The sequence below is a fragment of the Plectropomus leopardus genome, chromosome 19, assembly GCF_026936395.1.
Source record: "Plectropomus leopardus strain MGB_pleo_1.0 chromosome 19, ASM2693639v1, whole genome shotgun sequence".
Taxonomy (NCBI): domain Eukaryota; kingdom Metazoa; phylum Chordata; class Actinopteri; order Perciformes; family Serranidae; genus Plectropomus; species Plectropomus leopardus.
The window spans coordinates 21283078-21308204 of NC_142194.1; the positions used below are offsets into that span (position 1 = coordinate 21283078).

Consider the following 25127-nt stretch of genomic DNA (forward strand, 5'->3'; position numbering starts at 1 on the left):
TTTTGGAACGTGGCATATTTTGACATTTTTGCCATACTATAGCCTTGCCTTTTCGGTCATTTTTTGGACATGCATTATTGGGGTGTTTTTGGCCATTTTTGTAAAGTTCTTTGCTATGGTGTGATTCAGCACGCTATTTTAAGCTGTTTAGAGGTGTTTTCAGCCATTTTTGGAACGTGGCATATTTTGACATTTTTGCCATACTATAGCCTTGCCTTTTCGGTCATTTTTGGACATGCATTATTGGGGTGTTTTTGGCCATTTTTGTAAAGTTCTTTGCTATGGTGTGATTCAGCACGCTATTTTAAGCTGTTTAGAGGTGTTTTCAGCCATTTTTGGAACGTGGCATATTTTGACATTTTTGCCATACTATAGCCTTGCCTTTTCGGTCATTTTTTGGACATGCATTATTGGGGTGTTTTTGGCCATTTTGTAAAGTTCTTTGCTATGGTGTGATTCAGCACGCCATTTCAAACTGTTTAGAGGTGTTTTCAGCCATTTTTGGAACGTGGCATATTTTGACACTTTTGCCATACTATAGCCTTGCCTTTTCGGTCATTTTTTGGACATGCATTATTGGGGTGTTTTTGGCCATTTTTGTAAAGTTCTTTGCTATGGTGTGATTCAGCACGCTATTTTAAGCTGTTTAGAGGTGTTTTCAGCCATTTTTGGAACGTGGCATATTTTGACATTTTCGCCTTACTATAGCCTTGCCTTTTCGGTCATTTTTTGGACATGCATTATTGGGGTGTTTTTGGCCATTTTTGTAAAGTTCTTTGCTATGGTGTGATTCAGCACGCTATTTTAAGCTGTTTAGAGGTGTTTTCAGCCATTTTTGGAACGTGGCATATTTTGACATTTTTGCCATACTATAGCCTTGCCTTTTCGGTCATTTTTTGGACATGCATTATTGGGGTGTTTTGGCCATTTTTGTAAAGTTCTTTGCTATGGTGTGATTCAGCACACTATTTTAAGCTGTTTAGAGGTGTTTTCAGCCATTTTTGGAACGTGGAATATTTTGACATTTTTGCCATACTATAGCCTTGCCTTTTCGGTCATTTTTTGGACATGCATTATTGGGGTGTTTTTGGCCATTTTGTAAAGTTCTTTGCTATGGTGTGATTCAGCACGCTATTTTAAACTGTTTAGAGGTGTTTTCAGCCATTTTTGGAACGTGGCATATTTTGACATTTTTGCCATACTATAGCCTTGCCTTTTCGGTCATTTTTTGGACATGCATTATTGGGGTGTTTTTGGCCATTTTTGTAAAGTTCTTTGCTATGGTGTGATTCAGCACGCTATTTTAAGCTGTTTAGAGGTGTTTTCAGCCATTTTTGGAACGTGGCATATTTTGACACTTTTGCCATACTATAGCCTTGCCTTTTCGGTCATTTTTTGGATATGCATTATTGGGGTGTTTTTGGCCATTTTTGTAAAGTTCTTTGCTATGGTGTGATTCAGCACACTATTTTAAGCTGTTTAGAGGTGTTTTCAGCCATTTTTGGAACGTGGCATATTTTGACATTTTTGCCATACTATAGCCTTGCCTTTTCGGTCATTTCTTGGACATGCATTATTGGGGTGTTTTTGGCCGTTTTTGTAAAGTTCTTTGCTATGGTGTGACTAAACACGCCATTTCAAACTGTTTAGAGGTGTTTTCAGCCATTTTTGGAACGTGGCATATTTTGACATTTTTGCCATACTATAGCCTTGCCTTTTTGGTCATTTTTGGACATGCATTATTGGGGTGTTTTTGGCCATTTTTTGTAAAGTTCTTTGCTATGGTGTGATTCAGCACGCTATTTTAAGCTGTTTAGAGGTGTTTTCAGCCATTTTTGGAACGTGGCATATTTTGACATTTTTGCCTTACTATAGCCTTGCCTTTTCGGTCATTTTTTGGACATGCATTATTGGGGTGTTTTTGGCCATTTTTGTAAAGTTCTTTGCTATGGTGTGATTCAGCACACTATTTTAAGCTGTTTAGAGGTGTTTTCAGCCATTTTTGGAACGTGGCATATTTTGACATTTTTGCCATACTATAGCCTTGCCTTTTCGGTCATTTTTTGGACATGCATTATTGGGGTGTTTTTGGCCATTTTGTAAAGTTCTTTGCTATGGTGTGATTCAGCACGCTATTTAAAGCTGTTTAGAGGTGTTTTCAGCCATTTTGGAACGTGGCATATTTTGACATTTTGCCTTACTATAGCCTTGCCTTTTTGGTCATTTTTTGGACATGCATTATTGGGGTGTTTTTGGCCATTTTTGTAAAGTTCTTTGCTATGGTGTGATTCAGCACGCTATTTTAAGCTGTTTAGAGGTGTTTTCAGCCATTTTTGGAACGTGGCATATTTTGACATTTTTGCCATACTATAGCCTTGCCTTTTCGGTCATTTTTTGGACATGCATTATTGGGGTGTTTTTGGCCGTTTTTGTAAAGTTCTTTGCTATGGTGTGACTAAACACGCCATTTTAAACTGTTTAGAGGTGTTTTCAGCCATTTTTGAACGTGGCATATTTTGACATTTTTGCCATACTATAGCCTTGCCTTTTCGGTCATTTTTGGACATGCATTATTGGGGTGTTTTTGGCCATTTTGTAAAGTTCTTTGCTATGGTGTGATTCAGCACGCTATTTTAAGCTGTTTAGAGGTGTTTTCAGCCATTTTTGGAACGTGGCATATTTTGACATTTTGCCATACTATAGCCTTGCCTTTTCGGTCATTTTTTGGACATGCATTATTGGGGTGTTTTGGCCATTTTGTAAAGTTCTTTGCTATGGTGTGATTCAACACGCCATTTTAAACTGTTTAGAGGTGTTTTCAGCCATTTTTGGAACGTGGCATATTTTGACATTTTGCCATACTATAGCCTTGCCTTTTCGGTCATTTTTTGGCCATGCATTATTGGGGTGTTTTGGCCGTTTTTGTAAAGTTCTTTGCTATGGTGTGACTAAACACGCCATTCTAAACTGTTTAGAGGTGTTTTCAGCCATTTTTGGAACGTGGCATATTTTGACATTTTTGCCATACTATAGCCTTGCCTTTTTGGTCATTTTTGGACATGCATTATTGGGGTGTTTTTGGCGTTTTGTAAAGTTCTTTGCTATGGTGTGATTCAGCACGCTATTTTAAGCTGTTTAGAGGTGTTTTCAGCCATTTTTGGAACGTGGCATATTTTGACATTTTTGCCATACTATAGCCTTGCCTTTTCGGTCATTTTTGGACATGCATTATTAGGGTGTTTTGGCCACTTTTGTAAAGTTCTTTGCTATGGTGTGATTCAGCACACTATTTAAAGCTGTTTAGAGGTGTTTTCAGCCATTTTTGGAACGTGGCATATTTTGACATTTTTGCCATACTATAGCCTTGCCTTTTCTGTAATTTTTTGGACATGCATTATTGGGGTGTTTTTGGCCATTTTTGTAAAGTTCTTTGCTATGGTGTGATTCAGCACGCTATTTTAAGCTGTTTAGAGGTGTTTTCAGCCATTTTTGGAACGTGGAATATTTTGACATTTTTGCCATACTATAGCCTTGCCTTTTCGGTCATTTTTTGGACATGCATTATTGGGGTGTTTTTGGCCGTTTTTGTAAAGTTCTTTGCTATGGTGTGGTTCAGCACGCCATTTTAAGCTGTTTAGAGGTGTTTTCAGCCATTTTTGGAACGTGGCATATTTTGACATTTTTGCCATACTATAGCCTTGCCTTTTCAGTCATTTTTGGACATGCATTATTGGGGTGTTTTGGCCGTTTTGTAAAGTTCTTTGCTATGGTGTGATTCAGCACGCTATTTTAAGCTGTTTAGAGGTGTTTTCAGCCATTTTTGGAACGTGGCATATTTTGACATTTTTGCCTTACTATAGCCTTGCCTTTTCGGTCATTTTTTGGACATGCATTATTGGGGTGTTTTTGGCCATTTTTGTAAAGTTCTTTGCTATGGTGTGATTCAGCACGCTATTTTAAGCTGTTTAGAGGTGTTTTCAGCCATTTTTGGAACGTGGCATATTTTGACATTTTTGCCATACTATAGCCTTGCCTTTTCGGTCATTTTTTGGACATGCATTATTGGGGTGTTTTTGGCCGTTTTTGTAAAGTTCTTTGCTATGGTGTGACTAAACACGCCATTTTAAACTGTTTAGAGGTGTTTTCAGCCATTTTTGGAACGTGGCATATTTTGACATTTTTGCCATACTATAGCCTTGCCTTTTCGGTCATTTTTTGGACATGCATTATTGGGGTGTTTTGGCCATTTTGTAAAGTTCTTTGCTATGGTGTGATTCAGCACGCTATTTTAAGCTGTTTAGAGGTGTTTTCAGCCATTTTTGGAACGTGGCATATTTTGACACTTTTGCCATACTATAGCCTTGCCTTTTCGGTCATTTTTTGGACATGCATTATTGGGGTGTTTTTGGCCATTTTTGTAAAGTTCTTTGCTATGGTGTGATTCAGCACACTATTTTAAGCTGTTTAGAGGTGTTTTCAGCCATTTTTGGAACGTGGCATATTTTGACATTTTTGCCATACTATAGCCTTGCCTTTTTGGTCATTTTTTGGACATGCATTATTGGGGTGTTTTTGGCCATTTTTGTAAAGTTCTTTGCTATGGTGTGATTCAGCACGCTATTTAAAGCTGTTTAGAGGTGTTTTCAGCCATTTTTGGAACGTGGCATATTTTGACATTTTGCCATACTATAGCCTTGCCTTTTCGGTCATTTTTGGACATGCATTATTGGGGTGTTTTTGGCCATTTTTGTAAAGTTCTTTGCTATGGTGTGATTCAGCACGCCATTTCAAACTGTTTAGAGGTGTTTTCAGCCATTTTGGAACGTGGCATATTTTGACATTTTTGCCATACTATAGCCTTGCCTTTTGGTCATTTTTGGACATGCATTATTGGGGTGTTTTGGCCATTTTTGTACAGTTCTTTGCTATGGCGTGATTCAGCACGCTATTTTAAGCTGTTTAGAGGTGTTTTCAGCCATTTTTGGAACGTGGCATATTTTGACATTTTTGCCTTACTATAGCCTTGCCTTTTCGGTCATTTTTTGGACATGCATTATTGGGGTGTTTTTGGCCATTTTTGTAAAGTTCTTTGCTATGGTGTGATTCAGCACGCTATTTTAAGCTGTTTAGAGGTGTTTTCAGCCATTTTTGGAACGTGGCATATTTTGACATTTTTGCCATACTATAGCCTTGCCTTTTCGGTCATTTTTGGACATGCATTATTGGGGTGTTTTTGGCCATTTTGTAAAGTTCTTTGCTATGGTGTGATTCAGCACGCTATTTTAAGCTGTTTAGAGGTGTTTTCAGCCATTTTTGGGACGTGGCATATTTTGACATTTTTGCCATACTATAGCCTTGCCTTTTCGGTCATTTTTTGGACATGCATTATTGGGGTGTTTTTGGCCACTTTTGTAAAGTTCTTTGCTATGGTGTGATTCAGCACACTATTTAAAGCTGTTTAGAGGTGTTTTCAGCCATTTTTGGAACGTGGCATATTTTGACATTTTTGCCATACTATAGCCTTGCCTTTTCGGTCATTTTTTGGACATGCATTATTGGGGTGTTTTTGGCCATTTTTGTAAAGTTCTTTGCTATGGTGTGATTCAGCACGCTATTTTAAGCTGTTTAGAGGTGTTTTCAGCCATTTTTGGAACGTGGCATATTTTGACATTTTTGCCATACTATAGCCTTGCCTTTTCGGTCATTTTTTGGACATGCATTATTGGGGTGTTTTTGGCCGTTTTTGTAAAGTTCTTTGCTATGGTGTGACTAAACACGCCATTTTAAACTGTTTAGAGGTGTTTTCAGCCATTTTTGGAACGTGGCATATTTTGACATTTTTGCCATACTATAGCCTTGCCTTTTCAGTCATTTTTTGGACATGCATTATTGGGGTGTTTTTGGCCATTTTGTAAAGTTCTTTGCTATGGTGTGATTCAGCACGCTATTTAAAGCTGTTTAGAGGTGTTTTCAGCCATTTTTGGAACGTGGCATATTTTGACATTTTTGCCATACTATAGCCTTGCCTTTTCGGTCATTTTTTGGACATGCATTATTGGGGTGTTTTTGGCCGTTTTTGTAAAGTTCTTTGCTATGGTGTGACTAAACACGCCATTTTAAACTGTTTAGAGGTGTTTTCAGCCATTTTTGGAACGTGGCATATTTTGACATTTTTGCCATACTATAGCCTTGCCTTTTCGGTCATTTTTTGGACATGCATTATTAGGGTTTTTTTTGGCCATTTTTGTAAAGTTCTTTGCTATGGTGTGATTCAGCACGCTATTTAAAGCTGTTTAGAGGTGTTTTCAGCCATTTTTGGAACGTGGCATATTTTGACATTTTTGCCATACTATAGCCTTGCCTTTTCGGTCATTTTTTGGACATGCATTATTGGGGTGTTTTTGGCCGTTTTTGTAAAGTTCTTTGCTATGGTGTGACTAAACACGCCATTTTAAACTGTTTAGAGGTGTTTTCAGCCATTTTTGGAACGTGGCATATTTTGACATTTTTGCCATACTATAGCCTTGCCTTTTCTGTAATTTTTGGACATGCATTATTGGGGTGTTTTTGGCCATTTTGTAAAGTTCTTTGCTATGGTGTGATTCAGCACGCTATTTTAAGCTGTTTAGAGGTGTTTTCAGCCATTTTTGGAAGGTGGCATATTTTGACATTTTTGCCATACTATAGCCTTGCCTTTTCGGTCATTTTTTGGACATGCATTATTGGGGTGTTTTTGGCCATTTTTGTAAAGTTCTTTGCTATGGTGTGATTCAGCACGCTATTTTAAGCTGTTTAGAGGTGTTTTCAGCCATTTTTGGAACGTGGCATATTTTGACATTTTTGCCATACTATAGCCTTGCCTTTTTGGTCATTTTTTGGACATGCATTATTGGGGTGTTTTTGGCCGTTTTTGTAAAGTTCTTTGCTATGGTGTGACTAAACACACCATTTTAAACTGTTTAGAGGTGTTTTCAGCCATTTTTGGAACGTGGCATATTTTGAAACTTTTGCCATACTATAGCCTTGCCTTTTCGGTCATTTTTTGGACATGCATTATTGGGGTGTTTTTGGCCATTTTTGTAAAGTTCTTTGCTATGGTGTGATTCAGCACGCTATTTTAAGCTGTTTAGAGGTGTTTTCAGCCATTTTTGGAACGTGGCATATTTTGACACTTTTGCCATACTATAGCCTTGCCTTTTCGGTCATTTTTTGGACATGCATTATTGGGGTGTTTTTGGCCATTTTTGTAAAGTTCTTTGCTATGGTGTGATTCAGCACACTATTTTAAGCTGTTTAGAGGTGTTTTCAGCCATTTTTGGAACGTGGCATATTTTGACATTTTTGCCATACTATAGCCTTGCCTTTTCGGTCATTTTTTGGACATGCATTATTGGGGTGTTTTTGGCCATTTTTGTAAAGTTCTTTGCTATGGTGTGACTAAACACGCCATTTCAAACTGTTTAGAGGTGTTTTCAGCCATTTTTGGAACGTAGCATATTTTGACATTTTGCCATACTATAGCCTTGCCTTTTCGGTCATTTTTTGGACATGCATTATTGGGGTGTTTTTGGCCATTTTTGTAAAGTTCTTTGCTATGGTGTGATTCAGCACGCTATTTTAAGCTGTTTAGAGGTGTTTTCAGCCATTTTTGGAACGTGGCATATTTTGACATTTTTGCCTTACTATAGCCTTGCCTTTTCGGTCATTTTTTGGACATGCATTATTAGGGGCTTTTTTGGCCATTTTTGTAAAGTTCTTTGCTATGGTGTGATTCAGCACGCTATTTAAAGCTGTTTAGAGGTGTTTTCAGCCATTTTTGGAACGTGGCATATTTTGACATTTTTGCCATACTATAGCCTTGCCTTTTCTGTAATTTTTTGGACATGCATTATTGGGGTGTTTTTGGCCATTTTTGTAAAGTTCTTTGCTATGGTGTGATTCAGCACGCTATTTTAAGCTGTTTAGAGGTGTTTTCAGCCATTTTTGGAACGTGGCATATTTTGACATTTTTGCCATACTATAGCCTTGCCTTTTCGGTCATTTTTTGGACATGCATTATTGGGGTGTTTTTGGCCATTTTTGTAAAGTTCTTTGCTATGGTGTGATTCAGCACGCTATTTTAAGCTGTTTAGAGGTGTTTTCAGCCATTTTTGGAACGTGGCATATTTTGACATTTTGCCTTACTATAGCCTTGCCTTTTTGGTCATTTTTGGACATGCATTATTGGGGTGTTTTGGCCATTTTTGTAAAGTTCTTTGCTATGGTGTGATTCAGCACACTATTTTAAGCTGTTTAGAGGTGTTTTCAGCCATTTTTGGAACGTGGCATATTTTGACATTTTTGCCATACTATAGCCTTGCCTTTTCGGTCATTTTTTGGACATGCATTATTGGGGTGTTTTTGGCCATTTTTGTAAAGTTCTTTGCTATGGTGTGATTTAGCATGCTATTTTAAGCTGTTTAGAGGTGTTTTCAGCCATTTTTGGAACGTGGCATATTTTGACATTTTTGCCATACTATAGCCTTGCCTTTTCGGTCATTTTTTGGACATGCATTATTGGGGTGTTTTGGGCATTTTGTAAAGTTCTTTGCTATGGCGTGATTCAGCACGCCATTTTAAGCTGTTTAGAGGTGTTTTAAGCCATTTTTGGAACGTGGCATATTTTGACATTTTGCCATACTATAGCCTTGCCTTTTCGGTCATTTTTGGACATGCATTATTGGGGTGTTTTGGCCATTTTTGTAAAGTTCTTTGCTATGGTGTGATTCAGCACGCTATTTTAAGCTGTTTAGAGGTGTTTTCAGCCATTTTTGGAACGTGGCATATTTTGACATTTTTGCCATACTATAGCCTTGCCTTTTCGGTCATTTTTTGGACATGCATTATTGGGGTGTTTTTGGCCGTTTTTGTAAAGTTCTTTGCTATGGTGTGACTAAACACGCCATTTTAAACTGTTTAGAGGTGTTTTCAGCCATTTTTGGAACGTGGCATATTTTGACATTTTTGCCATACTATAGCCTTGCCTTTTCGGTCATTTTTTGGACATGCATTATTGGGGTGTTTTTGGCCATTTTTGTAAAGTTCTTTGCTATGGTGTGATTCAGCACGCTATTTTAAGCTGTTTAGAGGTGTTTTCAGCCATTTTTGGAACGTGGCATATTTTGACATTTTTGCCATACTATAGCCTTGCCTTTTCGGTCATTTTTTGGACATGCATTATTGGGGTGTTTTTGGCAATTTTGTAAAGTTCTTTGCTATGGTGTGATTCAACACGCCATTTTAAACTGTTTAGAGGTGTTTTCAGCCATTTTTGAACGTGGCATATTTTGACACTTTTGCCATACTATAGCCTTGCCTTTTCGGTCATTTTTGGACATGCATTATTGGGGTGTTTTTGGCCATTTTTGTAAAGTTCTTTGCTATGGCGTGATTCAGCACGCTATTTTAAGCTGTTTAGAGGTGTTTTCAGCCATTTTTGGAACGTGGCATATTTTGACATTTTTGCCATACTATAGCCTTGCCTTTTCGGTCATTTTTTGGACATGCATTATTGGGGTGTTTTTGGCCATTTTTGTAAAGTTCTTTGCTATGGTGTGACTAAACACGCCATTTTAAACTGTTTAGAGGTGTTTTCAGCCATTTTTGGAACGTGGCATATTTTGACATTTTTGCCATACTATAGCCTTGCCTTTTTGGTCATTTTTTGGACATGCATTATTGGGGTGTTTTTGGCCATTTTTGTAAAGTTCTTTGCTATGGTGTGATTCAGCACGCTATTTTAAGCTGTTTAGAGGTGTTTTCAGCCATTTTTGGAACGTGGCATATTTTGACATTTTTGCCATACTATAGCCTTGCCTTTTCGGTCATTTTTTGGACATGCATTATTGGGGTGTTTTTGGCCGTTTTTGTAAAGTTCTTTGCTATGGTGTGACTAAACACGCCATTTTAAACTGTTTAGAGGTGTTTTCAGCCATTTTTGGAACGTGGCATATTTTGACATTTTGCCTTTCTATAGCCTTGCCTTTTCGGTCATTTTTTGGACATGCATTATTAGGGTTTTTTTTGGCCATTTTTGTAAAGTTCTTTGCTATGGCGTGATTCAGCATGCTATTTTAAACTGTTTAGAGGTGTTTTCAGCCATTTTTGGAACGTGGCATATTTTGACATTTTCGCCTTACTATAGCCTTGCCTTTTTGGTCATTTTTTGGACATGCATTATTGGGGTGTTTTTGGCCATTTTTGTAAAGTTCTTTGCTATGGTGTGATTCAGCACGCCATTTTAAGCTGTTTAGAGGTGTTTTCAGCCATTTTTGGAACGTGGCATATTTTGACATTTTTGCCATACTATAGCCTTGCCTTTTCGGTCATTTTTTGGACATGCATTATTGGGGTGTTTTTGGCCATTTTTGTAAAGTTCTTTGCTATGGTGTGATTCAGCACGCTATTTTAAGCTGTTTAGAGGTGTTTTCAGCCATTTTTGGAACGTGGCATATTTTGACATTTTTGCCATACTATAGCCTTGCCTTTTCTGTAATTTTTTGGACATGCATTATTGGGGTGTTTTTGGCCATTTTTGTAAAGTTCTTTGCTATGGTGTGATTCAGCACGCTATTTTAAGCTGTTTAGAGGTGTTTTCAGCCATTTTTGGAACGTGGCATATTTTGACATTTTTGCCATACTATAGCCTTGCCTTTTCGGTCATTTTTGGACATGCATTATTGGGGTGTTTTTGGCCATTTTGTAAAGTTCTTTGCTATGGTGTGATTCAGCACGCTATTTTAAGCTGTTTAGAGGTGTTTTCAGCCATTTTTGGAACGTGGCATATTTTGACATTTTTGCCATACTATAGCCTTGCCTTTTCGGTCATTTTTTGGACATGCATTATTGGGGTGTTTTTGGCCATTTTTGTAAAGTTCTTTGCTATGGTGTGATTCAGCACGCCATTTTAAGCTGTTTAGAGGTGTTTTCAGCCATTTTTGGAACGTGGCATATTTTGACATTTTTGCCATACTATAGCCTTGCCTTTTCGGTCATTTTTTGGACATGCATTATTGGGGTGTTTTTGGCCATTTTGTAAAGTTCTTTGCTATGGTGTGATTCAGCACGCCATTTTAAACTGTTTAGAGGTGTTTTCAGCCATTTTTGGAACGTGGCATATTTTGACATTTTTGCCATACTATAGCCTTGCCTTTTTGGTCATTTTTTGGACATGCATTATTGGGGTGTTTTTGGCCATTTTTGTAAAGTTCTTTGCTATGGTGTGATTCAGCACACTATTTTAAGCTGTTTAGAGGTGTTTTCAGCCATTTTTGGAACGTGGCATATTTTGACATTTTTGCCATACTATAGCCTTGCCTTTTCGGTCATTTTTTGGACATGCATTATTGGGGTGTTTTTGGCCGTTTTTGTAAAGTTCTTTGCTATGGTGTGACTAAACACGCCATTTTAAACTGTTTAGAGGTGTTTTCAGCCATTTTTGGAACGTGGCATATTTTGACACTTTTGCCATACTATAGCCTTGCCTTTTCGGTCATTTTTTGGACATGCATTATTGGGGTGTTTTTGGCCATTTTTGTAAAGTTCTTTGCTATGGCGTGATTCAGCACGCTATTTTAAGCTGTTTAGAGGTGTTTTCAACCATTTTGGAATGTGGAATATTTTGACATTTTGCCTTACTATAGCCTTGCCTTTTCTGTAATTTTTTGGACATGCATTATTGGGGTGTTTTGGCCGTTTTTGTAAAGTTCTTTGCTATGGTGTGACTAAACACGCCATTCTAAACTGTTTAGAGGTGTTTTCAGCCATTTTTGGAACGTGGCATATTTTGACATTTTTGCCATACTATAGCCTTGCCTTTTTGGTCATTTTTTGGACATGCATTATTGGGGTGTTTTTGGCCATTTTTGTAAAGTTCTTTGCTATGGTGTGATTCAGCACGCTATTTTAAGCTGTTTAGAGGTGTTTTCAGCCATTTTTGGAACGTGGCATATTTTGACATTTCTGCCTTACTATAGCCTTGCCTTTTCTGTAATTTTTTGGACATGCATTATTGGGGTGTTTTTGGCCATTTTTGTAAAGTTCTTTGCTATGGTGTGATTCAGCACACTATTTTAAGCTGTTTAGAAGTGTTTTCAGCCATTTTTGGAACGTGGCATATTTTGACATTTTTGCCATACTATAGCCTTGCCTTTTCGGTCATTTTTTGGACATGCATTATTGGGGTGTTTTGGCCATTTTGTAAAGTTCTTTGCTATGGTGTGATTCAACACGCCATTTTAAACTGTTTAGAGGTGTTTTCAGCCATTTTTGGAACGTGGCATATTTTGACACTTTTGCCATACTATAGCCTTGCCTTTTCTGTAATTTTTTGGACATGCATTATTGGGGTGTTTTTGGCCATTTTTGTAAAGTTCTTTGCTATGGTGTGATTCAGCACACTATTTTAAGCTGTTTAGAAGTGTTTTCAGCCATTTTTGGAACGTGGCATATTTTGACATTTTTGCCATACTATAGCCTTGCCTTTTCGGTCATTTTTTGGACATGCATTATTAGGGTGTTTTTGGCCATTTTGTAAAGTTCTTTGCTATGGTGTGACTAAACACGCCATTTTAAACTGTTTAGAGGTGTTTTCAGCCATTTTTGGAACGTGGCATATTTTGACATTTTTGCCATACTATAGCCTTGCCTTTTTGGTCATTTTTTGGACATGCATTATTGGGGTGTTTTTGGCCATTTTTGTAAAGTTCTTTGCTATGGTGTGATTCAGCACACTATTTTAAGCTGTTTAGAAGTGTTTTCAGCCATTTTTGGAACGTGGCATATTTTGACATTTTTGCCATACTATAGCCTTGCCTTTTCGGTCATTTTTTGGACATGCATTTTTAGGGTGTTTTTGGCCATTTTGTAAAGTTATTTGCTATGGTGTGATTCAGCACACTATTTTAAGCTGTTTAGAGGTGTTTTCAGCCATTTTTGGAATGTGGAATATTTTGACATTTTTGCCTTACTATAGCCTTGCCTTTTCGGTCATTTTTTGGACATGCATTATTGGGGTGTTTTGGCCGTTTTTGTAAAGTTCTTTGCTATGGTGTGACTAAACACGCCATTCTAAACTGTTTAGAGGTGTTTTCAGCCATTTTTGGAACGTGGCATATTTTGACATTTTTGCCATACTATAGCCTTGCCTTTTCGGTCATTTTTGGACATGCATTATTGGGGTGTTTTTGGCCATTTTTGTAAAGTTCTTTGCTATGGTGTGATTCAGCACGCTATTTTAAGCTGTTTAGAGGTGTTTTCAGCCATTTTTGGAACGTGGCATATTTTGACATTTTTGCCTTACTATAGCCTTGCCTTTTTGGTCATTTTTTGGACATGCATTATTGGGGTGTTTTGGCCGTTTTTGTTAAGTTTTTTGCTATGGTGTGATTCAGCACACTATTTTAAGCTGTTTAGAGGTGTTTTCAGCCATTTTTGAACGTGGCATATTTTGACATTTTGCCATACTATAGCCTTGCCTTTTCGGTCATTTTTTGGACATGCATTATTGGGGTGTTTTTGGCCGTTTTTGTAAAGTTCTTTGCTATGGTGTGATTCAGCACGCTATTTTAAGCTGTTTAGAGGTGTTTTCAGCCATTTTTGGAATGTGGCATATTTTTGACATTTTTGCCATACTATAGCCTTGCCTTTTCGGTCATTTTTTGGACATGCATTATTGGGGTGTTTTTGGCCATTTTTGTAAAGTTCTTTGCTATGGTGTGATTCAGCACGCTATTTTAAGCTGTTTAGAGGTGTTTTCAGCCATTTTGGAACGTGGCATATTTTGACATTTTGCCTTACTATAGCCTTGCCTTTTGGTCATTTTTGGACATGCATTATTGGGGTGTTTTTTGCCGTTTTTGTAAAGTTCTTTGCTATGGTGTGACTAAACACGCCATTTTAAACTGTTTAGAGGTGTTTTCAGCCATTTTTGGAACGTGGCATATTTTGACACTTTTGCCATACTATAGCCTTGCCTTTTCTGTAATTTTTGGACATGCATTATTGGGGTGTTTTTGGCCATTTTTTGTAAAGTTCTTTGCTATGGTGTGATTCAGCACGCTATTTTAAGCTGTTTAGAGGTGTTTTCAGCCATTTTTGGAACGTGGCATATTTTGACATTTTTGCCTTACTATAGCCTTGCCTTTTGGTCATTTTTGGACATGCATTATTGGGGTGTTTTTGGCCATTTTGTAAAGTTCTTTGCTATGGTGTGATTCAGCACACTATTTTAAGCTGTTTAGAGGTGTTTTCAGCCATTTTTGGAACGTGGCATATTTTGACATTTTGCCATACTATAGCCTTGCCTTTTCGGTCATTTTTGGACATGCATTATTGGGGTGTTTTTGGCCATTTTTGTAAAGTTCTTTGCTATGGTGTGATTCAGTACGCTATTTTAAGCTGTTTAGAGGTGTTTTCAGCCATTTCTGGAACGTGGCATATTTTGGACATTTTTGCCTTATTTTAGCCTTGCCTTTTCGGTCATTTTTGGACATGCATTATTGGGGTGTTTTGGCCATTTTTGTAAAGTTCTTTGCTATGGTGTGATTCAGCACGCTATTTTAAGCTGTTTAGAGGTGTTTTCAGCCATTTTTGGAACGTGGCATATTTTGACATTTTTGCCATACTATAGCCTTGCCTTTTCGGTCATTTTTTGGACATGCATTATTGGGGTGTTTTTGGCCATTTTTGTAAAGTTCTTTGCTATGGTGTGATTCAGCACGCTATTTTAAGCTGTTTAGAGGTGTTTTCAGCCATTTTTGGAACGTGGCATATTTTGACATTTTTGCCTTACTATAGCCTTGCCTTTTCGGTCATTTTTGGACATGCATTATTGGGGTGTTTTTGGCCATTTTGTAAAGTTCTTTGCTATGGTGTGATTCAGCACGCTATTTTAAAGCTGTTTAGAGGTGTTTTCAACCATTTTTGGAACATGGCATATTTTGAAATTTTTGCCATACTATAGCCTTGCCTTTTCTGTAATTTTTTGGACATGCATTATTGGGGTGTTTTTGGCCATTTTTGTAAAGTTCTTTGCTATGGTGTGATTCAGCACGCTATTTTAAGCTGTTTAGAGGTGTTTTCAGCCATTTTGGAACGTGGAATATTTTGACATTTTGCCATACTATAGCCTTGCCTTTTCGGTCATTTTTGGACATGCATTATTAGGTGTTTTTGGCCATTTTGCAAACTTCTTTGCTATGGTGTGATTCAGCATGCTATTTTAAGCTGTTTAGAGGTGTTTTCAGCCATTTTTGGAACGTGGCATATTTTTACACTTTTGCCATACTATAGCCTTACCTTTTTCGGTAATTTTTTTCATGATCTTTTAATAATTATATATATATATATATATATATATATATATATATATATATATATATATATATATATATATATATATATATATTAAAGGTTTTAAAGATTTTTTGGATGTATTTTCAACACTGTATACTATAACATGCCTTTATGTGCTATTCCACGTGGTTTTCAGCTGTTCTTTGGACATGTCGAATTTTGACTTTTGTGCCATATTATAGCCTTGCTCTTTTCGTAATTTTTTCAACATGCTTTTTAATGGGTTTTGGGGGCGTTTTTGAAAGTATTTTCAACGCTGTATACTATCACATGCCTCTACGTGCTATTCTAAGTGGTTTTCAGCTGGTTTTTGGACATGTCAAATTTTGACTTCTTTTCCATACATTAGCCTTGCTTTTTTGCCATACTATAAGCCCTGCTGTTTTGGTCATTTTTTCAAGAAGCTATTTCAAGGTGTTTTGGGCACCTGTTTACAACATTCTACACTATGATGTGTCTCAGCATGCTATTTTACGTGGTTTTCAGCTGTTTTTAGCATTTTTTTGGAAATGTCAAATTTTTACATCTTTAGCCACTCTACAGCTTTGATTTTTCGTTCATCTCTTTGAAGATGCCATAGGAAGTTGTTTTTGTCGTGTTAACATTCTATGACGTGTCTCTCGAGTTTTTTTGGACGTCATATTCTTTAATTTTTCGCCATACTATAGTATGGTATGGTTTGGCATGGTATGTCTAGGCAAGTCATGGTATAGCATTTTGAAAAAAAACAGCCAAAAACATCATAATATAGCATGTCCAAAACACAACCAAAAATGCCATACAATAGTATGGCGAAGATTTTAAAAATATGATCAAAAAACAGCTTTAAACCCCTTAAAATAGCATGTAGAGAAAGGCCATAGTATAGTATTCTGAAAAGAACAGTCAAAAACATCATAACATAATAATAGCATGTTGAAAAAATTACTGAAAGGTAATAGTATATTATGTTAAACAATGTCAAAATATAACGTTCAAAAAACTGAAAACCTCTTGAAACAGCATGTTGAGATTTGTTACAGTATAGAATGTTGAAACAAAAGCCAAAATATCATAATAAAGCATGCTGAAAACACGACCAAAGAAGCCATACCATGGAATGGTGAAAACTGTCAAAATATGACATGTCCAAATGACAGCTGATAACCACATACATTAGCAGGTTGAGACACGTCATAGTTTATAAGTTAGTAGTCTAGATAGTTGAACAAAGAGCCAAAAACATCATAATGTAGCATGTCGTAAAAATTACTGAAAACTTCATACAGTATGGCGAAACGTGACGTCCAAAATACAGCTGAAAACCACATAAAATAGCATTTGGAAACCTGTCATAGTATAGAATGTTGAAAAAACGTCCAAAAACATCATTATATAGTATGTCGAAAAATATTACTTTGTTATACCTAAAACAGCTGAAAAGCATATAAAATGTGAGTTGTCCAAAAATTGATCAAAATTTTATAGAATAGAATGTAGTCAAAAATGACCCAAAATGGCACAAAAACGTCGTGGTGTACTCTGTCATCAAAAATTACCCTTGAACTTCTTAGTGCAGTATGTTGTCAAAAATGATCCCAAAACATCATTGTACAATATGTTGTCAAAAATTGCCCAACAACGTCATGGTATAGTATGTTGTCAAAAATGACCCAAAATGGCAAAATCGTTATAGTATGGCATGTCATCAAAAATGACCCCAAAACGTCATAGTTTAGTTTGTTGTCAAAAATGAGCCAAAATGGTACAAAATCACTATCGTACAGTTTGTTGTTGAAAATGACCCCAAAATATCATAGTAAAGCATGTCGTCAAAAATGACCCCAAAACAAGGTGACCTCTAGCTCACCTGGTAGTGTGTGCCCCATATGGCTGAGGCCTCTGCAGCGGCCCTTGTTGGAGTCCAGTCCTGCCCTTTGCTGCGTGTCATTCCCCCTTCTCTCTCCCACCTTTTTTTTTTCTACAAATCTGGTAAAAAAAACTCTCTGTTAAAAGAAAATGGTTAAAAATGTTAAAGCACATACTATTTCATAAATATGTAGTCAAAAACATCATAGTGTAATATGTGCAGAAAGTGAAAACACTGAAAACATGGGCTAGCATGTGGAAAAATATAGAATATCATGTCAAAAAATGCAATCAAAAGCATCACAGTATAGTATGTTAAAAAAGAATGACAAGCTATACTGTGACATTTTCTCGACATTGCATGCTATGAAGTTTTTAAACTTCATTTTATGACACTGTATACCTAGTATGTGCATAGTAATGTGCTTTGTCTTTCTCATGTGCCAGTGGACAGTTTGGGTAAAACACCAGCATTAACCAGGTGTCCCTCCTGCGAGGAAGTCGTGCTCACGAAAACCAGCAGCAGAGTGGGCGAAGCTACGTGGGTGATTTGCTGCGTGTGCACCTTGATGGGGTATGTGTTTTTGCCATATTAGCTTTAGAGATTTTAACAACACCAGATTGCTGTTTAAAAATAGTCTTACAGAGGTGATTCAACATTAAGCAAAATGCACTTATTTGTAACTTGAACTTGCGCAGGTGTGTTGCAGGCTGCTGTCTGATCCCATTTCTCATGACCCGTGTAAAGGACATCCACCACCAGTGTCCCCAGTGCCAGGCAAACATAAACACTTACCGGCCATTTTCACATGGACGTTGACCACGACTCCTGTGCTGGAGTGTCCAGTCCCGGTGGTTTTCGAACAGGGACTCTGTCTCAGCTGTTAGACTCCACAATGTACCTGGATAACTCAAGGATAGCCTACTGTTAAGCTTTGACAACCAGAATATTTGCATAATCACAGACCTGCGTCAAGCTCTGAGCTCACAAATGTATGAGTGCCATTTAAAACCCTTATTGCCTTACTACAAGATGTTTCAGATACAAATAATGTTGCACTGATCCCTAAATGTGAAACGATCAAGGCCTTTTTGCTACTGATATTAGGACGCAGCCTTGTGGTTTGTCTGCCAATACTCTGATGACCTTTGTGACCTGTTTCTTTGGAACAGTATCAGGACAGTAAATCTGGGAATATAAATGGAAATGAATTGCTGAACATATGCAAACACAGACATGTAACCAAAACAAGAACTGTGTTCATACACTGTTAACATAGTTCCTATGTTCTTGTTTCTGTCTTGCCACACATTTGAGAAATATATCTGACTGCATATAAAAAAAGCCTTCGATCTTTAACTTACGCCTGTGGAAAATGAGAGCATAAACAAAAGTTAAAATTTTCTAGTGTAAATTACAAATGACCTCCACAGAGGCGTCCACAGAACATCAAATTTTATTGACACATAAAGGCATACAGTACTTATATACATCTTTTTGAGTATTTACAAAATAGAGAACCCATGGGTGTTACACATGTAGAAAAATATGCATTACATCTATATAAATATGTACACAATGTGCAAAACATATGGCATACAAACAACAAGAGGCATGGCATGGGAGGTGGAGATAAAGGAGGATGTGTCCCCGAAATACATTGATTATAATTATAAACGTCTTGTCTCCTCTGTTCTGAAGTTCTCCACCAATAAATGTAAAATGTTAACATGATGTTGAATGAGAACTAGCAAGACAGCTATAGAGAAGATGACTGGAACCTCCCAAAACCTCTAAATTCAGAGGGTTACTCAAACAAACCACTCAGATATTAAGTGCCTTTGAACTTAGAAACAGTATTACTCTGTGGTAAAGGTTATTATATTACTAAAATCAAGGCAGGATCCGACGTACAGTACAGTATATTGACGGAGAGCAGCCGTTATTGCTTTTAGCTGTCCCTGTCTGGCCAGTCAGCAACGCTAAAGTGGTGTCACATCGAGAATAAATCACATCTGCGTGTAGATTTACCGCCACAGAGGTTTGTCTGATATGAAAAATAAACTCAGCAAACCAAAAATATACACATGAAATCCCCTTTTTACACATTTTACATTAAAAGATTAAATGTTTTTTTTTTTCTTGTACTTTTCAACTTAAAATAAAAATGTGATAAATACAAAAAATGTGAGAAAATTAACAAAATGTGAGAATATGTTCCACTGCCTTTTTTGGCAACAAAAGATCAAATTGACAGACTTTAAAAAACACACAAAAAAACAAAACAGCATGAACTCGTCATCTGTTCTCGGCAACACATAAATCAACCTGTGATTCTTACTCTTCATTCTATGTACGCTTTAAAGGATCAGTGCAGATTTTTTTTTGGAGAAGCAGGCTGGAGTCTGACATGGAAGCGAAAAAATCTACCGCTTTGGACCGAGTCAGCCACAAAACATTTAAAAAATCTCCATCAGTTTGAGCGTATGTTATGTTGAGAGCATTTTCACAGTTTTATTTAAACATTCGACGACATGATTTGATGTGAGTCATTAATGACTTCAGTTCCTGTCGATGCTTCTCAACCACCAGACTCCATTCACAAAAACATCATTTTCGTCATTTTAGCTCGCTGAACACAGGCGTCTACTTCTCAAGGTTAGTACAAGATGCTTGAGGTGCTTTTCAGACATTTTTTAAAAACTCTGTCCTTAAAAAAAGTACTTGAATATAATTGAGAGGAGAACAGAAGGATCAATTATTAAATGTTTTAGATGAATGTTTTCAACTGGGAAGCAAAGAACGGACGTGGTTGCAATTATCTGCTTGTATCATTATGCCGTTCCAGTAAATAATCCGCACTTGCCGGAAAAACGCTCATAACGGAGCAGCGTCAGCGGTTAGAATTAGAACAAGAATTTTACGCTGAAATGAAATAAAAAGCTGATTTTCAGCCCTGGTAGCATGTTTGCTCAGTTTACGAATGCGCACAATTTCTTTGCAACAGATGGTTGTGGAGAAAACAATTTTGTCCTTGAAAAAAAAGTTTTAAAAAATTAAATTAAATTAAATTGTGATTAAAAAAATGTTCATGCACTGTTTTTCTTAATGGAGGCTGGCTTTGAAGGAAGCAGCTTAATTTTCCTGTTGAAAATCTCTGTCAGACAGAAAGATAGAGTAGGGAAAATACTGTGAATGTAGTGTACACTTTAACTGATACAGATTTCTTTAGTCAAACATTTTTTAGGTGGCTAAAATACGTTTTGTAGTTGACTCCTCAACAGCAGTAGATTGCTTAGCTAACGTGACTACCATCTACTGTATTTAATACAATGATTATGAATAAGTACCCCTTACAACCCCATTTAAAAAAATCTGGACTATCCCTTTAACACTACCAGCAATCTGGAGAAGAAGACTCGACCTGCTCACAGGTATCAGAGCGTCCAAGCACCCCGACACAACCAACGCAAAGGTCACCAGGAGGTTGAGGTCATCTCTGAACGGTTGCTTTACACGAGTTTGTTCGAAGACAGAAATACAACAAAGCGCAGGAGAGGGTCTGTGCAGTATTTGGCGCAACTCTTTGAGGTTGTTTTAGATTCGATCTGATGATAAACGTGAAACTGCAGCACCACTTTGACATAAGGGGCTCTCAGTCAGTTTGCTCAGGCCGACAAATCATTGCTGCTGAACAGCAAATCAGCATCACGCAGGCAGAAAATACACCGATTCAAAATGCAAGAAACATCTGTCCTGCTAGAAGCGACCATGAAGAACCAACAGCTGGAAGTGAAAATGTGCCAAAACAGAAGAGAGGCGGCGCCCTTTAAAGCCCACTGACATACGACAGATTTAAGTGGTTAAAATGGTCAACTGTGAGACTGCATCAATCCCAAAACAACATCCTAAACAGAGGAACTAAATCAGTAAGTTAACATTTAGATTAGGAAAGAAACAGCGAGCAGGATATGATGCAATCCGATAAAATAAAGAATTTTTAACGGCTTTAAAAGCAGCTCAGCCCTCTTCACTGCGTCTCACACCTCAAAGGTGTTTGTGCGTTTTTTAACTGTGGGACTCCGACCCAACTACAAAAACAGAAAACAGTCATCAGAAGCCTTTTGAAGGGTTTGGAACGCGTTGACCAAATAGCAAATGATTTAATAGATATTAGCAAACTTCTTCAGACGAGTTGTGGGCGACAAATAGCCCCAAGATTAAACAATCATGCACACAGAGACACAGGTGGACATGCAGAAGACAGGAAGACAAATCCACACATACACACAACATGCTTCCATGCGTCTCTCTCACACACACACGGTCAGGAAACTGCTGACAGTCCACAGCAACTGAGTTCTTTAACCAGCCAAATATTACAACTCATACAAAGTTGGGAAGTTTTGTAAAATTCAAATAAAAACAGAATGCACTGATTTATAAATCATTTTTGACCTATATTCTGTTGAATGCAGTAGAAAGAAAAAATATTCATTCAGATTTTGTAAATATAAACTCAGTCTGAATTTAATGGCTGCGATATGTTATAATAAAGGTCGAACAGGAGCAACAAAAGAAAGAAAGTTATTAAATGCTCAAAAAACACCTGTTTGAAACATTTCACAGGTTAACTGGTAAATGAAAACATCATTGAGGTATGAAAGGAGCATCTTCAAAAGACTCAGTTGTTCCCGAGCGAGACCAGTCCACTTCACAGCTGTGTAGGCACCATGAATGCTGAAAGGTATATACAGGTTTTAGAGCAACATATGCTGCCATCCAGACAATGAGACACATTCTGCACGTGTTCCAACAGCGTGACTTTGTAGTAACAGAGTGCAGGTACTACACTGGCCTGCCTACAGTCCAGACCTGTTTCCTACTGCACATGTGCGGAGCGTTAGGAAGCCCAAATAACAACAACAGAGACCCCTGGACAGTTGATACACTGAAGTCATATACTGAGCATGAGAATGGGAAAAAATCTCACTTTCAAAACTTCAACAATTAGCATCCTCAGTTCCCAAACAGTTATTTAGTGTTGTTAAAGGAAAAGGTGATGTCAAACAGGGCTAAACATGCTCCTGTCCCAACTTTGTTATAACATGTTGCAGCCATCAAATTCTGCACTGTATTCAATTAATCATAGGAAAAAAACGATTTCTCTTTCTCTTTTCATTAACACTTTACACAACTTTTCTGGAATTGGAGTTGTACTTCTTGAAAAAGTGTGATACCTCGAAATGATGACTGGTCAATGATTAACAGGCTGTCAAAGCAGACTAACTGATCAGCTGCAGGCAGCTATGATGCAGTAATTTCCTTCCCTAACACACGCATGTGCAGTCGCACGCACGCACACACACACACACACACACAAAGTGCAGAGACACTGTAGGACAGCTCGATATAAAGCTCATCTCCCCCAAAGACATCTTTCATCCTTGATATAACGCGCAACTCACACCTGTTCATGCTGCACGTCTCATAAACTGATATTTGTTCCCTTTCCACCGTTTGATGTCAGTTTACTACCAGAAGAAGAAAAAGCTGCCAACTTTGTGAGTAAAGTTTTCGAATTACATTCAAGATACTCGGACAATGACTGCAGTATCTCCGGAGCAACGATCTTCACCACAATCATGTTAACGATCACCTTGGATATGCAGAAGTCACATTTCCTTGTTCCGAGGTGAACGAGGCGTCAGATCTCTCCGCCTCTTATGTGCATAGCTCTCACACAGACGGAGGAGCTTCCTCCGCTCGTTTGTTCTTTAGGGTCATTGGTTCATCAGCTCGACCGCGGGGTCGTGATAGGCCAGAAGAAAACAGTCACATCTGAAAGGATATATCAGATAAGTCAGCAAACATGTAAAGTTCAGTATGTGATAGACTGAACCACTGTGATCAGAGGCTCTCAGTCAGGAATCCCTTTCGCTCAGAGGCAGATTCCCATTTTTCCATCAACATAGAACGAGTTCTGTTCCAGTTTCTGCATCGTTTGGAGCATTTTCACAAAAAATAAATTGGTTTCAGAACCTTAAAAGTTGGTTCCTGGCTGGAAATAAAGTTTTCCTCCACTTGAAGTCCAAGAACAGTGACCATGTTAATGGAGGAGTTATATTCTACAGGTTGGAAAAAAGGAGGAAAGTGTCTTGCAAAGTCTTCTGTCTCCTCTTGTAAGAGCTGCTTGTTTTAGATGAAAAAAAAGTCCTGTTATATCACAACAAAAGCTCAGAGTTTCCCACAAATTCATATATTTCCGGTGGCCCGTCAAGATGAAAACATATTGAGTTCAAGATTCTGTTTTGCTCGCTGCATCAGGCTGGACTCACTGCCACCCTAAACACATCTCATCAGGGCCAATCAGAAATCCCCGCTGTAGCTGACGACAGTAAAACGCAGAGTTCACACTGAGAGCCAACCGACAAAATCTCCAGGAGAAATCAACCTCTGTCCGAGAGGAAGTGAATTAGTGTGGTTTATTTACAAACAGTCCATGCTACCAGGATTCATTTGGCTCTTCGTCTGTTTGTTCGTTAAAATCGTGACATCACACGCTGCAAAAGTTTAAAATCCCTTATCACTAACACGACGGGTGATCCCCTCAGTGATGGCGTTATTTCAAAGCTGTGCAAACTCCTGCTTGTAGTTCAACTTGAATCAGTGCTCAGCCTGTACAGCATCTCTTCCTGTAGTTGAGTGGGAATATTACAGATGGTTTAGATGTGTGGCACCGACGCGTCATCCACGTCTTTGCGGTGGTCTTCTCTTCATCCATCCACTCCTGGCTCAGCTGCTCTGCCAACTCGCCAGACTTCTTTATCTGTCATTCCCACCTCCGTCAGTCCCAGTGCAGCTGCAGGTCCTGCGTATCCAGGAAGTCCGTCGGGATCCCTAGTGGTGTGAGCGCCCCAGCAGGGCCTGGCGGCATGGTGAGGTCCAGCCACTCCATGTTGTCCAGGCTGGGGTCAGACAGGCCCATGTTGAGCGAGGAGGGTGAAGACGAATCACAGAAGGACAGCTCTGACGTGTCCATGGGCGAGTACGGCTGCTGGTCCATCAGTTGAGCCTGTAGCTCCTCCATCAGACCCCGCGTGCGCGGATCTGACGCTGGTGCCGTTTCAGCCAGCGTATTCTCCAGGAAGGCCTCCAGCTGGTTGTCAGTGGCGAGGGAGGAGAGGCTGGGCAGGCTGGGGTTGGTGACCGGGTTCAGGGTCTGGGGAGGGGCTACCTGGATCTGTGGTGGCGGCCTGGAAAGAGCAGTGTTCACCGGCAGGGTGGAGATGCTTGCTGTGACTGGAAGGGTCTTTGTGAAAGAGACGTGAGGATCCTGCTGGATAAACGGAGTTATTTCTGGAAGAGGGAATAAAAACATTATAAGATTACAAGACTCTTTTAAATGAAATGTCACAGAAGATAGTTTTACAGAAAGAAAGCTTTTTAGTGTTAGCAGCTTCTAAACTCCTAACTGACAGAACAATCATGCTTCAATTAAATAACTGAAACATAAACTGAAAAAAACTGCCTGTTATTTAACACGATTACTTATATCAAAATGGACAATGTTTTAATATTGTTTTTTTTAAAAAAAACTCTCTTGGATCAGCTGGAAAATGCATCGTCACAATGCTAAAAACTGATTTGTTTCGATAAACGTGGTTCTCACAGGACAGCCACGCTATAAACACATGATGATCTCATAGACCATGATGCATTGCTGTAGATTAAACTACCCAATAGGATATAAAGGAGTAAAAATAAGCGCAACCTGAAAAATTTGCAGAAGGAAGATGACACATTTTCCTGCTGTGCTGTCGCTGTTACTTTCAATACCTTTTGATGGTAATACTTAGATACTTTTACTTAAGTAAAGTTCTGA

The 25127-nt window shown here is 38.2% G+C and overlaps 2 protein-coding genes across 4 annotated transcripts in view; one reads left to right on the top strand and one right to left on the bottom strand.

The window, feature by feature from the left end:
* The window catches only part of LOC148186356 (uncharacterized), a 41777-nt gene extending 23085 nt beyond the window's left edge, over window positions 1-18692 (top strand). Inside the window, exons 5-6 of the mRNA XM_088070430.1 lie at window positions 17689-17815; window positions 17941-18692. Coding sequence (XP_087926556.1) covers window positions 17689-17815; window positions 17941-18061 — 248 coding nt within the window. The 3' untranslated portion in view covers window positions 18062-18692. The remainder of the gene's footprint in view (window positions 1-17688; window positions 17816-17940) is intronic.
* Window positions 18681-25127, bottom strand: part of mrtfba (myocardin related transcription factor Ba) — a 36676-nt gene continuing 30229 nt past the window's right edge. For all 3 annotated transcript variants that reach the window (XM_042507519.2, XM_042507518.2, XM_088070429.1), the window contains one exon: window positions 18681-24601. In XM_042507519.2, the coding sequence (XP_042363453.2) occupies window positions 24090-24601 (512 nt within the window). In that variant the 3' untranslated portion in view covers window positions 18681-24089. The remainder of the gene's footprint in view (window positions 24602-25127) is intronic.